The 15,214-nt window shown below is 40.4% G+C and overlaps 1 protein-coding gene across 1 annotated transcript in view; it reads left to right on the top strand.

Moving 5' to 3' along the window:
• brinp1 (bone morphogenetic protein/retinoic acid inducible neural-specific 1) overlaps positions 1-14,122 on the top strand; it is a 71,898-nt gene extending 57,776 nt beyond the window's left edge. The window contains exons 5-7 of the mRNA XM_076099919.1: positions 1,835-2,071; positions 5,824-6,046; positions 12,752-14,122. Of these exons, the coding sequence (XP_075956034.1) occupies positions 1,835-2,071; positions 5,824-6,046; positions 12,752-13,892 (1,601 nt within the window). The 3' untranslated portion in view covers positions 13,893-14,122. The remainder of the gene's footprint in view (positions 1-1,834; positions 2,072-5,823; positions 6,047-12,751) is intronic.
• Positions 14,123-15,214: the final 1,092 nt, after the last annotated feature.

The raw sequence follows: 15,214 nt of genomic DNA, 5'->3' as shown, positions 1-15,214 counted from the left end.
TTCGTATTTGAACTCAGACCATGATTGTATGAAAATCTAAATAACCATCTGGCCATGAAATCAAACCAGCACGACACCAAATCAGGCCAGGGGCTTAAGGTTGCGGAGGGGGGGGGGGGGGGCTTCCTCATTTGATATCCTCCTACTTCCGAACTCAGCCTTCATTTTAATCTGAACTACGCACCTGTAATGTTTCATGAATGTATCTTGCTTGTACCGACGCTATCCTGGTGTCAAAATCTGCCCACCAACGGGCATATAAACACTCAAACGCAGACTCACGAGGTGAAAACAATCCCAGTGTCAGTGTCGCGCCTGGTAAATAGGACTGAACTATTAGCATCAATAACTGGCATGTAGAATTGACAAACACAGTATGTGTTTGGATCATTTACCCAGCAATGTTTTTCAAAGGGTGTCCCCATGACAATCTAGATGCCAGACACAAAACTTGGCATATATTAAGATCTTCATTTGCTTCTAAATCAAGCACGGTTGTCAGTTTAGCGTGTGTTGTGGGTGAAAATCAGGAACGTTAATTGTCACATGCCATATGCACAATACGAAATACCATTCAACTCTATGACAATACCCCCAAAATGATTCATGGGTACAGTATGAAATTGTAGCCTTATTCTCCCTTTCATTTCAGATAGATTATGTTGATTCTGCATAAATGGATTCCTTTCTTTCACCCAAAGGTGAAAATAATACGTGAGCCGAAAAAATAATGCAATCATTCATCATTCAATAACGTGTTGTGTTCTGGTTCCTGGTTGCCTATTTTCTGCTGAAGCACTGTTTGTGCTCAAGTAAAAGCTATTAAGAAAATATTGCCTCACCATAATGCCGCGTCCTAGAAGAGGGAAAAATATCTATTCAGTTCTTTTCCATTCGAGTGGCTCGTGGAGCTAGGGGTTTATTTTCCCGGGCCTGGACTGAAGAGAAAGGCTTTACTGTTCGCTGATCAAGCTTCAGTTCTATGAGATGCCCAGGGTGAGATAGGTATTGTTTCAGACTCTAAAAATTATAAATATCATGTCCATGGTGAGAGTGAAGAGGTACTTTCAGCTTCAGCCCTAAATTGGCCTCTAGAATATGAATTGTACTATTCCCATTAGCATATAATAAGCGGAATGCAAACCACATATGTAAACCAGAAACAAATACAAATGGAAACACTTGCTGAACACAGTAATGCATGTGATAGAAAATGCCCACGAAGTAAAATAAATTCTGTGCTAAATAATCCAACACAGTGCAAGCATTGTTGTACATTGTCACATCATGAGTGACCAGCCACAGAACAGGCAGCTCAAGTTGAACATAGTCGAGCTTTGAAGCACATCCTTTCAAAAAATACACGAGCGCTTGTGACACAAAGCAATCCCGGGAAGGGCAGCCTTCCATTTAGCTACAGCTTTTCCCACTCTGGTAACTTTTTTTCTCACATAATGTGTTTACTTTGTCAGTACGGGTATCATGCATTGACAGTATTACGACTCTCATTTTTCCATTTCAGTTCTTACTCTGAGCACAAGTATACATTTGATTACAAAATGATGAAAACAAATGATTCATGTCACTTTTCAAATTCATTTTGTAAGATTTTGTATTAAGCTCTTGTTATTATTTAGTTTGGGGCCACTTATGTGATGTGAAAAGCATGAAGGCTGCACATTTCAGATTTATTTTTGCCCAAACGCTTCAACGATTTACAACACAGGACGGGAATGTATTTTATTTTATTTTTTCTTGAATTGTACTTTGTCATTTTTTTTCTTTTTTTCCCCACATTCTGTTGAACTTAATCCACTCATTTATCTCGTTTCAGGTCTTCAGGTCATTTTCCCAGATTACCTGCAGGAGAAGTTTGTCCAGTCGGCCCTGAGCTACATCATGTGCAATGGAGAGGGGGAGTATGTGTGCAGTAACAACCAGTGCATCTGTCAGTGTGCCGACGATTATCCACAATGCAACTGTCCCATCACCGACATCCAGATCATGGAGAACACCCTGTTGGGGATGTCTGAGTCCTGGGTATCCTCTTATAAAGACTTTGAGAACTCTGGTAAGATGTAAATTCCACCAACTTTCATTTATCGTGACAGTTTGGAAAATATTGTATTATTTTAAAGCATACCTATGCAGCAGTTAAAGCTGTATAGGTATGGTGAACGGGAGGTTGATGCCCAATGAAAAAGGCACAGAATAATTGTCTCTGGCCGCAGAGCAGCAGCTGAGCGGCGGCGATGCAGTCAGCTGTGTGTTTAGTTCTGTTGGCTGTTAGCTGATAGCCAGATACATTGTCCAAAACAATAAAAGTGAGCAAGCTGTTTACCCTATGGACATACAGTCTATGGTTTCACCCCACTGTGTCACTTGCCGCAGAGTAGCAGCTGGGGTTCGGTGATGCACTCGGCTGTGTGATCGCTTGCGGCCCCTACCGGCCCGGGGCCAGTAAAAAGTAGTGAGTGAGGAGTCAGCATGCTGTCAATAGCCGTATAAAACAGGTTTTGAGAAAGTCACCGCTCCCACAAGAGGTCCTTGAACATGCAGACATAACTGGCCTCCCAAAATATTGCTGCAGCAGAATGCGAGATTAGCCGTGGACAACAACGAGGTGCACAGTCACGTCGCACGGACGCAGGCATGCGAGCGACGCATGCTTGTTTTGGCGGATATAATAATCAGAATTTTGTTACTTTATTTGTTATCTATCAGGAATAAATTACAACAAAAAGACAACTTTTGAAAGTAATATTCTCTCCCATACGAATATCTCCGTTTTTACTGAATGCAAAGGCAGACTTAAAAGTGGGCGCTAAAATATTGGACACAGTGGGGAAAAAAGCACAGCTAGTTCCCAGCTGTTACATTGCAAGTCACCATGTTTATCTATTATTGATATGATATAAAAGTGTCCCAATAAAGCCTGCCAGCAACAGATAAATATATTTATGTACCATAGAGGACAGTTAATGTGAGTCATGGAGGTCACTGAGTGCAGTAAGTCTGGGAAGAGGTGGAGGAAAGTACACACAAAGAGGGCACAAATATTTATATGAATGTATTATACTGTCCCAAAAAACCAAATGCATTTTACACACTCACCAAAAGAAGACATTAAGGAATCAATAAACGTTTGCAGGGTGTGTAACGTGTCAAAAATGATCACTTTGTTTTTGGTTTAAAAAAATGGGACTAAACAGACAGATTGTATAATTTACTGCATGTAACCATAACAGTAGGTAACAATGAGTGTTTAATAACAGTAAATGGAACATTCTTTTTTTATGGAAGATCCTGACAAAATGGTAAAAAAAAGTACCAAAATAGTATACGCTAGTTTAGTTGCATAGCCTTTTCTGAGGTTCTGCATTTTTAAATACAGCATTTTTGATCTAAAATAAAAATGATGTTATTGTATAGATTAAATGAAATTTGTGATTATATATTCTGGACCCAACAAATTGAGATGTAAAGGCAGAAGAGGTAAAGTGGGGTTACATTCTGAGAGCTGTAATCTCTAGATAAGGTGCTGGGTGACTTGAGATTAGAGTCATTCGAGGGACTAGGACTCTTTGGAAGCTGGATCAAGAAAGAGATCCTTGATGGCTTTGAAGCCTGTGTAGAAGGACTTGGCAACTGTTACACTGTCATGAAGGGATGACATGATAATGATTGTTTTTGGCGAGGAAATCAGACAATTTTGAATATTGGATGCTGGCGACACCCAGCTTTTCTCGGAAAAAGGCGAGGTAGGTGCCTGACATCTCTGAAAACTGGGTGGGGGGGATATGGCAAGTTCAAAACAGGGGTGGAGAAGAAATCTTGTGTATTTGAAGAAAAAAGGGGGAAGGAAGCTGTGACATGCCTGGGAGGAGAGTGGAGGAAGTTCTGAAGAGCTCTCAACTCTAATGCTCTTAAACTATCTTGGAAAGGTCTGTAGGAGGTGGCTGGCTTACTGCGCAGGTCTTGAATATGGGGATCTTTTCCTTTTAGAGTTGAGTGTGGAGAAGCTTTGCGTTCCGTGTTATTTCTTTTCTCCACAAAAATATTGTTTAGTGCTGCAGATTAAGGCAATATCATTAGATTGTGTGTAGCTTCTTGACTGTTGATATCGCTAAGGAACCATTTTAGGCATTAAATTGTTAACTTTATTATTTATAATGATGTGCTTAAATTTATCTTCAGAGACAATAATAAGCTACTCTGAATTGTTTGACTCAATATTTTCTTAATTAGCACTCCAAATAAAAGATTCCCTGCCCTTGTGTATTTGCTGCTGGAGTCTGAGTAACATCGTCATGCCCCTTGTTGCTAAAAATTGGAGTTAGTGTTGAAAACAAGGGTCAGAGAGCTGGGCTCACGGTTGTCGAGGGAGGAGAAAAGCAATATTTATCAGAAGCAGCAGCAGGAACATAAGGGCAGTAATCAACACTGGTGGGCACAAATTTGTTTGGGCAGTGCTCTTCAGTGAAAGTGTGGGAGCACAGAGTAAAAGGGTGTTTACTGAACTGAGGGTTTCAATTCTCTGTAAATGCTCAAAAGAGAAGCAATCCAAAAGTAAAACCCGATACATCCAACCACTTACATAAAACAGATTGGTCAGGATTCTGGGCCCTCACTGAGCACTGCCACCTCACCATGATTGTCCTCAATAGGCACAATGAATTGGATTTTCCTTTAAAAAACAATGTATAGACTGTGTTCAAGACGTTTCGGGGTGTCCACTTATAAAAACGTAGTGACCGGGTGTCAGATCGTAAGCACACGTCCAAAAGTAAACTATACAATGCCGTACACAGCACTGAGAAAAACAAAACAAATGTAGCAAGTGAATCATCAATCAATTCTAAATGATCCCTTTGCAGTCTGACAAACGTAAAAAAAGAACAAAAACACGTTTTGGAATAATTGGTCAATATTGAGTTAATGTTTTGTTAATGGCAATAGTTTTATGTCCTTGCCTTATGAACTGAACTCTCATGAAAGCAACAACGCGTATACAAAAAAAGTGTTACACTCTTCTGATGACACAACCAACCTTTACTTAATTTTACTTTTACTTAAGTCTACCGTAACAGTTGATTTAGTTGCACGTCAGATCAAAACAGAAGTCAGCAGAGTAATAGCATACATGGAAGCTACAGTACCAAAAAAAAGTACTCCTTTGTTCCCTCCCTCATCAGTTAATAAAAGTTTATTCTGACGGAGTGAGAGCATGTTTTTTTTTTGTGTCGTAAAAATGCCTCAAGAAATACAGCGGATTCAAGAGTTTTGTCACTCTGCAGTATGAATCCTCCAAGCAGTTGGTTTGTTGTTGCTTTCTTTGTAATTCTACCCAGGATGCTTGCTGGATTAGGGTTGAACAAATAAGTGTTTTGTAAAACAAACCCATTCGGCAATATTGTTAGCATTCTTATCATTTGTATGAAAACACACCGGTTGGTTCACTGATAAAAAAAAAAAGATTTCTTCACAATCTTGTTTCACTATTCCAACAAAGTTGAACAAATGCTAGAAATGTTTAGACTCGCTATGAAAATGTTAGCTCCAGTAGTTTACCTGCTGCTTACCTGTGTACCTTATTCGCTTAAAAGTTTGAGGATGAATGTAAAGTGCTCTCCTTTAATTCAAATAATCTGATTATTTAAACTATTTTAGAATACCTAACTCAGCAAATTCGAAGCATTCAGGTCAGAAAATGTATTACACACTTTAATTCCTCTTTTTCCACTTTTTCACATTCTCTCTCTCCACTCCTTATCTCTCTGCTTTGCAATCTGCTCTCTCTCTCCATCCCTCTCTGTCATCCAGATGAGTTCAAGTCCTTCCTGAAGAGGCTACCCTCCACTCACTTTCTGCCCATCAGCAGTGTGCATCTCCTGTGGGGCAGCGACTGGGACCTTCAGGCCCGCTACAGGCTCCTGCAGAGTTCCCTGGAGATCCAGCGGCTCAAGATCCAGCGCACCGCCCGCAAGCTCTTTGGCCTCAGCATCCGTTGTCACCACAACCCCAACCACCAGATGCCTAGGGAGAGGTGGGTAGATACACGACCTCCACATCATAGTGGGAATGAGGTGTGGATTTACTCAGCAACATGCAGCAAAGGTGTCGTTTTTTGGCGCTGATATTGTTTAGATATCTGCTTTTACAAGTGCAAGAAAAGCAAGAGGATGTGGCAGTGTAATGACATCTTTCAGGGAAATGTCTCCTCTGAGATGATGTAGAGGTTTTATTTTGATTGTTGCTTCTTGAAGCATGCACAGTAAGGATGTCATCCATTTTACATTTCAACTTATGGCTCTGTTGTTTCCGTCCATCAAGCCAACTTAGTGCTGAGGCTTGCACATGCCCAAAGCACTCTTGCTCACGCTTGTATTTCACATTGCAGTCTGAAAAGAAAATGTAGCTGTGGGAGTTTTCTTGATAGGTCATTGCACACATCTGTCACCGCCTACTGCAGTTGCAGCTTAAGAGCCTTGCTGTAGATGTGCTATGGCGTTAGCACTGCCTGAGACGCGAGCAATTTCCCCCTTCCGCTGCAGCAAATATTAGAAAACACCATGGAAAATATGCAAAGTTCACAGGTGCCAGATGAAACATCCTGAAAACCGTTCCGTGTAGGGGGATGTCGCTATACAAATGGAAACAGAAATCGTGAAATATTCATTTAAGTGGTCTGAAAATGAGCAGTTGTCAACTGTCACTGACAGAAAAGGCACACACCTACGTGTATGTGTGTATGTGTGTGTGTGTGTGTGTGTGTGTGTGTGTGTGTGTGTGAGAGTTGGCAAAGGTTTGTTCTGAAGTGTTATCAAAGAGCCACCTCCTCTTCCGTGGCGTATGCATCAAGGGTGCCTGATGGCGCTGGAGAAAAGAGCAGCGTGTTTTATTTGCTTGCTCGTGTGAGACAGGTTTGCATCAGATGGAAGACTTATTTGTTTTCATTACATCTGTTTGTTTGTGTGTGTGTGTGTGTGTGTGTGTGTGTGTGTGTGTGCGCGCGCGTGTGCGTGTGCATGCTTTGCATATATGCAAATGATCTAAAGCTCACCCAGGGGTTATAAACTATGTTATGTTTTCATTTTAGTGTTAACGGTTGTACAGAAAATCATTTTGTTTTATTTCCACCCGTCAACATCTAATGCAAATTATTAATTGTTTTACTAATATTTAACTGTATTGTAAGACTAACTATGTTAAAAGGCCATTTGTTAGTTTGCCCCATGCATGTGTATAGTCAGTATAGTGCCATCAATCTATCTTCTCTTGTCCCCAATTGAAGAAAAAGTTCCCCCATCACCAACAGGGACTCCAACCTTCACCTCTCCTCTGGGCAGCTTATAACAGTTGATCAGGGGATGAGGTAATTGATGTAAAGCTGAAGGCCCATAAACCATCAGCCCAAGTGTTTTCAAGGTGTGTGCCAACCACCTCAGGGAGGCCTTCCAGCACATCCTCAACCTGTCAGTAAAGCTGCAGAGGGAGCTGATGACGATGTGAAAAACATCCTGCCTGGCCCCAGTGGCCAAGAATGGGCACACCAGGGCTCTAAATGACAACAGGCCAGATCCGTTGTGAGGGGCCATTTAGATTCCCTCCAGAGTCCAGATCATACATAAGGCCCACAATGGGGAGGATGATAGTGTCAACCACCTGCTACTCTGTGCATACTTGGACAGGCACTGTAAGAATCATGTTCATTGACATCTCCTGTGGTTTAAACGCCAGCCAGTTTCCTCTGCTGGGAGAATTTCCCCTAGTGATCACTTGGAATACAGATTACCCCCACTGATTAGGGATGTCAGCTTTGGTTGATTTTGCTTTGGATAGTCTGAAACCTATGAACAGGTAAATGACTGGTTGATTCAAAAAAAATTAAAGCAAAATGAAATGAAATACAAAAGGGAATGTCTCTTGTCCTTCATGTAATTTCGCTCAATGAGCTTTAGAACGCATTTCAAAGCACTATCCAATTAGAGGTGCTGAAATTTTTATATTTTTTGTCGTAAATGTCTTGCCGTTTATTTTATTTTCTGTTGGCTTTGCTGAAGTTTATTGCCCTGTTTCGATCGGGTCACGAGGGCGCTCCGATTTATTGGCCACTGAACGCTATCGCCTCCTATTATTGTGAAATAGTTTGATCAGTGGTCTTTAAAAAGACCCATTAGCTGACGTTCTAAATTGAAACATTTTAAATATTTGTCAATATTATTCTCATTTGTCCGCTTTCCTGCCTGCACTTTAATTTGCTCTGAGAGCCACACAGCTGCACTCACACTCTCTCTCACACACACACACACACACACACACACACACACGCTCCGTTGGGCTGCTAAATTACAAATCCTGCTTTAATGACGGCATGACTTGCCCTACACTGCCTCTGATTGGCTAGTACTCATTGCCTCTGTTGATTGGGTTAGTTAGGTTAAGGCATGAGGAGTAAGATTGGTTAGAGTTAGTATAAGAATATCAAGGTAAGCCAGTCAGAGGCAGAGTAGGGTGGATCAAACCACCCATGACTCAAAGTAACCAGGATAAAAGTGATGGTGGAGCACTATTATTGGTTGGTGAAATCATCCCCCAGATTTAGTAACACCTTATAAGAAAACTGGACTGCATACTGATATGCAAGACGAAGAGAGGACATAAGAACTTGATACTTTCTGAGAAGGCTGTGGTTGAACCATGGTGCTGCAGGTGGCTCACAGTATTTTTTGCAATGGGCTGGAAAGGTAAGAAAAGAGAAAAATAACGTTTTTTTTGTGATGCTTTACTGCCTTCGCTTCAAAGCGAAGTTAAAAATATAGGTGTGCATTATATCCCATAATGTATTGACTGACACCACAACACAGTAGAGTGATGCATTCTTAATGAACCAGCTCCTGGTTTCATTTTATTTCATAATTCTTACATGCTGCCTCAAAGCATTCGTAATGTGCCAGTCCTAGTGCGCTTTTAGTCTGATTAAATTGTGGATGGCAAAATAAGGGCAAGTTACTTATTATTAATTGCAATTATTGTAATGCTACATATTTTGTTATCAACTTAAACTTATCCAAAAAAGATTTTAAGATTTAAATCATGCTGCACCTTCACCATTTCACAATGCAAAATGGCAGTAAATAAACACGTTTACATCAGCTAATGAAAGACCTGGCCATAATTACAATTGCATATCACCAACTTGTCATTTTTCCAGGTTTACCTCACCGCAAGGCATCCATTCATTACAAAGCATCGTAAATCCCTGTTGTGAACACACACACACACACAAACCTATAGCTGAGCTACTGTATATTGGATTTGCTATTGCATTTCCTGTAATGAATATAGCAGCCTGCTTCAAGGAGAGTGAACATAGCCGTTTGTCTTTGGTATAAATGATTGATAGTGACAGATATGAAGTAGCTTCACTCCCAGCCAAATCATTTGCATCCAGGCTTTGCATTCGTTTTAATTATTCATGTCAAGCATATTTACAAATATGAATGTGCCCTCCATGTGATGAATTAATTTGCCCTAATTTCTATTGATTTAGACATGGCACCGGTTTTTAAGATTTTCTTAAACATGTTTAAATCAAATTTTACATCTAGTTTGATACAACATATATCCTGTCACATCTTCATGGCTCTTTCTCATCCAGAGCTACCAACAGCTCCCCCCAATCCCTCCCGATCCATAGCAACAGGAAGTACGTTATGATATACTGCCAGTTCAGGATAACACTCTGCAGATAATCCAGTAAGGAGAGATGATGTGACACTTTACATTAAGCATTTATTGCTCATTACTTATTTCGCAAGGCCGAGCTCTGACAACATACAGTGTACAGCTGCAGCTGTGGTGGATGAAGCTGAAGCTGAGGATGTTGTGATTGCCCAGACTGCGGCTGCATGTGTGGTTGTTACTATGCATGGTGCTATGTTATATGACTACTCTTTACTGCCCCTATTAACATTCACCAAGAAAGCATAGTTAAGCCACATGGGATTGGAACCCGTGGTGCTTCTATCAGATATGACAGATGTGTTACACACCACAGGAGTTCAGGAATCCAGTAGCTTCAAAGCTCAGCCAGCACAACCATTTCAATTCACTGCACACCCCTGCATTAGTGCTACATCCATTATAGACTGTGTCCCAGTCATAATCATAACAAGCACAGTCATGGCTACAGCCACAATCACACTTCATAATGCATGATGCTATATCATAATAGAACTCAACCTATATCACAACACAGCTCTCTTTAGATCAGAGGGTATGCAAAATGTGGTGCGAATATATTGAAAAGGAATATTGAAACTCACACTATTGTTAATACAAAGTTTCCATTACCCTGCTCTGATGTTCTCTTCCTCTCTTTTCTTTTCCATACTCCAACACATAACATATGCTATGTGACTTATACAATACCAAGGCTGTTTAAGGCTTGAATTCATGAAAACAAACAAACAAACAATGTATTTTCATTTAACTTTCTCTGGCAAATCTAACCAAGCTGCTGCTTTTTTGAAACAAATAAGGCAAAAAATAAAACTAGCTGCATGATGCACAATATTTCAACAGTTATTGCAAATATATTCAATTGCATTTGCTTTCAAACCTTTGCCACTCAAAGGTCTTCTTTACAATGAACACGTGGTTAAGATTTGTTTGTCAGTAAGAGGGTTGTGCTGGTATCATATTTACATATTATGATTATTGTGGCCAAATAATCACTGTAAATGGCAGCATCATGATAATCATCTCACTATCAGAGCTAAAATATAGAAAAAAAGAATTCCCACCACGATTGTATGATGTATAATGCTTTATTTGCAGTGTATGAAACATTCATGTTTTCAGGCACATTCTTTTTTCTTTTGGGTGTAAATAGCACAAATTTGAAACGGTACGTTTCTTTTGTGAATGCCAAAATGCATGCACCAACACATTCTTGCACTTTTTATAATGTCAGTAGCTCTGCCTGCAATGCTGTAGATGGGTGTGCGTCGCATACACACGCTAAATGAGGCGTCGGTGTCAGACACTGAGTTGCACTGACCAAGCTGCGTTATTGGACGGGTTGCATGAACACATAAACGTGCTGTGCTTCAGTAGGTTGACTAGCTAATGTAAACAAGTTATGGCCAAAGTAGCTTCAGCTCAGAGTTAGACAGATGAGGAGCAAATAAAAATGTAACATCTAACAAAGACAGGAACGCCGTGGTGTGTTTATGGTCTACTCTGAAAATCAGCGATAATCGCAGTATTGATAGTAATATAAATTGTTGATTTACCATCAGAATGTTTCCCTTCAATATTGTCAAACCAGTATACTTGCACATCTCTGCTTGCTGACTCTTTAGTATTCATACTGCGATGGACTGGAAAAACAAGCTTGAGGCAACTAACATGATACACTCATCTCTCTGAAGACACTCCAGGCCAAACTGCATAACTGCAGAGAGGCAATGGAAAATGATTAAAACAAAATCACAAATACAATTCTTGCACCAGGAGATTAAGACGTCTTATTTCTAGGGTAAAAGGCAAAAATCAGAAATCAGCCAACTAGTGCACACAACAGGATCAAGAAATAGCTGCTCCACACAAGGCACATTCCAAGTTTGCAATCAAACAAACAAGCTGGAAGACAATATTGAAATATCCTTTTTATTGCAAGCAGTGATACAAATCAAAAAGCCCAACCATTTACAGAATTGAATTCCAGCCATTCAATGACCACTGAATGTCGAAACATTTTTGCGTGGGAGAATAAAGGACACATTGCTATTGAGTACTTTTCAAGATTTTTACATTTCCTAGAATGCAGGGGATAATTTATAGCATCCCTTCACTTTGAAGTCAAAGTTTCAATTTGAAGTCTTCAATTTGAAGTCAAAGTTAGTGGAATCAAGCATTGTGCTTCCATTGTCCTCTATACATGATTTGTTCCAGGCTCATTTTGGGTATTGCTTGGGGGCTTTATGGCCTGGTGAGAATGCATCGTCATCCATCATAGTTAAGCCTTAGCTTCATTAACATGTCAAGCTAACCTTGATCAGCCCTCCTCTGAAAAATCAGGATTCAGAATTCACCTCCTACACTCAGAAAAGAAGTTCCAGTACACTGTCAAGATGACAGGGAAAGATGCCTGAGGGGAGAAGAAGAGCCACGATTAGAATAGCAAGTAATGCCTTCCACCTGAGGGGAATAACACAACTCCTCCCCTTTGAAGGGAGGAAATTATCCTATTCCCAGACCATCCTGACTAGATGATTTGCATGTGTGCAAACCCTTTAACAATGCATTTCATTGACGGTTTGATTATTTTATGTGTTTCATATCTTCGAGCTATTGGTGTCCATTCATTTTAGTAAGCTAAGTCAACTGAGCACAAGGTACAAGCTTACTCTCAATACAGTAATGCATCCCAGTTAACTTAATGATGGGTTTTATTCTTAAATCCTTCAAGTGCATTACCACCCAATTAAAATATAATGAAACACAATTAAAATCATCATGTCCACGGTAATAGATGTGAAATCAAGTTTCAAATCTTTGACATTTTTTTGTAAGGGTGTATCGAGATAAATGAAAGGTCTTCTGGAAATTTTGTCAGCAGTTATGTCTTGCATATATATTTTGTAGTAAATGGGACAACAAATAGTGCTGATATGATAAGCCTTTGGACTTTCCATCTGACCACTGTTCTTCCTTCGTGATTTTCTTTCTCCTTTCTCTGTAGATCTGTGATGCAGTGGCTCAACAGGGTTCAGTCCTTCCTCTACTGCAATGAGAACGGGTTCTGGGGGACCTTCCTGGAGAGCCAAAGGACATGCGTGTGCCACACAGGCGTCACGCTGTGCCAGCGACCCATCCCGTGTGTCATAGGTGGCAACAACAGCTGTGCCATGTGCAGCCTGGCAAACATCTCCCAGTGTGGCTCCTGCAACAAGGGCTACAAGTTGTACCGTGGTCGCTGTGAGCCCCAGAATGTGGACTCAGAACGTAGTGAGCAGTTCATCAGCTTTGAAACTGATCTGGACTTTCAGGACCTGGAACTCAAATACCTGTTGCAGAAAATGGATTCGCGACTGTACATTCACACTACTTTCATCAGTAATGAGATCCGACTAGAGACCTTCTTTGACCCTCGATGGCGTAAGCGCATGTCCCTGACTCTCAAGAGTAACAAAAACCGGATGGACTACCTCCACATGATAATCGGTCTATCGATGAAGATCTGCCAGATGCGAAATAGCAGCATTGACCCCATGTTCTTTGTTTATGTCAACCCATTCAGTGGTAGTCACTCAGAAGGCTGGAGCATGCCCTTTGGAGAACATGGTTACCCACGCTGGGAAAAAGTACGACTGCAGAACTCCCAGTGCTTCAACTGGACTCTCCTGCTGGGCAACCGGTGGAAGACCTTCTTTGAGACGGTGCACATCTACCTGCGTAGCCGTGCTAAGATCCCAACTGGCCTACGCAATGACACAGGACAGGGTCCGGTGGATCTCGGAGACCCTAACAAGCGCCAGATCTACATAAAAATATCTGATATTCAAGTGTTTGGCTACAGCCTGCGCTTTAATGCCGACCTGCTCCGTAGTGCCGTACAGCAGGTTAACCAGTCGTACACACAAGGAACTCAGTTCTACTCATCCTCATCTGTTATGCTCCTGTTGCTGGACATTCGGGATCGAATTAATCGCCTTGCACCTCCATCTGCACCTGGCAAACCCCAGCTGGACCTCTTCTCTTGTATGCTAAAGCATAGGCTCAAGCTGAACAACAGTGAGATGATTCGAGTAAATCATGCCTTGGACATGTACAGCACAGAGATTCTAAAACAATCAGATCACCTGACTGCTAAACTCTGTTGAACATAATAACACAAACACAAGGACGGCAAACTGAAACACCCAACAAATGAACTATGAGGGGAAATTAATCCTAATTTTTCTTTCTCTTTTTCATTTTTGGACCTTTTCTGCCTTTTGATGTAATATTAACTTTGTAAGCATAATTCGTAAAGAGATAAAGGAAAAAGGCATTGATGAAAAGCATTTCAGATAAGATAACGAAGATCAATGGAACCACTATAAAGACTGTATCATATTTGTCCCAGCATGTCTGTCATTCCCTAAAAGAACTTAAAAGAGAGAGAAAAAAATGAAATATAAGATCTATGTACTGGTGAAAAAGAGGCCTTGATTTTACTCTGAGGGATCAAAGGTTATATCTGAAACTGCCATTGTTTACTGAGAAAAACATTTTTAAAGTAATAACGATATAACACAAGGGCAGACCAGATATCCTTTTATTTCAGCTAATGTGCAAAATATTTCAGACATAATGGACCGTTTAATATTTAAAAAAAAAAATGTTTCTACATTGTAAGGATTAAATAGCCCTAGTGAGTAAGTAGGCAACACATTACTTCTAGACTCTTTATTACATTTCAAACCCACAGCAAATCTGCATTGCTCTTCGTGAGCTATGAGGCACTCTGTCATAGTTCTGACACATAAGGCACACAGCACGGCAGTAACGGATCGTCATGTCAAATAACAAAAGCCAGCTGTTTATATATATACATATATATGTGGGTGAATGTACGTGTGCGTGCGCGTGTGCAAATGTGCGTGTACATTTTCTTTGGCTTGATGCTTATTGCTGTTCGTTAATTGAATGTGTCATTTGAGATTTGACTCCAGTCTAAGCAAAATCTTGCATTTGGAGCGCTTCTTCCCGTGTTTGAAATTCAAGCTGTGTTTTTCACAAGGCAGTACCTCCTGGTGCGTGAGTGCAATATTGTGGTCTGAAGATTTAACAATCAATGCTATTTTGTACAGCTTTGCAAAATGTACATGTTGTGACTGCTGATTTGTGGAGCTTTTCAGCACCAAGAGCAAAATGTAAACATTCATCATTCAGACACATTTGCAAGACAACTTAAAGCCATACACTTCCCTGAGGTAGACATACAGTAAGACATAAAGTTCATCCCCGTTTCACAAAAAAAATTAAAAAAATGTTCCATTTTTATGGTTTTATTTTATTCTCTCAGTTTTTAGATAAGAGCACAGCAAAAAGGGAGATGACAAGGGAAGGCATATTATGTTGGATAAGACATCGTGTTGTAAAGCCACTGAATTTCTCTGTTGTGCCAGAGGAAGAAAAAAAGAAAAAAAAAAAGAAATGG

The sequence above is a fragment of the Anarhichas minor genome, unplaced genomic scaffold (genome assembly GCF_050575085.1).
Source record: "Anarhichas minor isolate MPS153535 unplaced genomic scaffold, ASM5057508v1 ptg000002l, whole genome shotgun sequence".
NCBI classification, from domain to species: Eukaryota; Metazoa; Chordata; class Actinopteri; order Perciformes; family Anarhichadidae; genus Anarhichas; species Anarhichas minor.
Note: the sequence above shows the minus strand (reverse complement) of the source record. Positions and strands in the feature narration are given on the sequence as shown.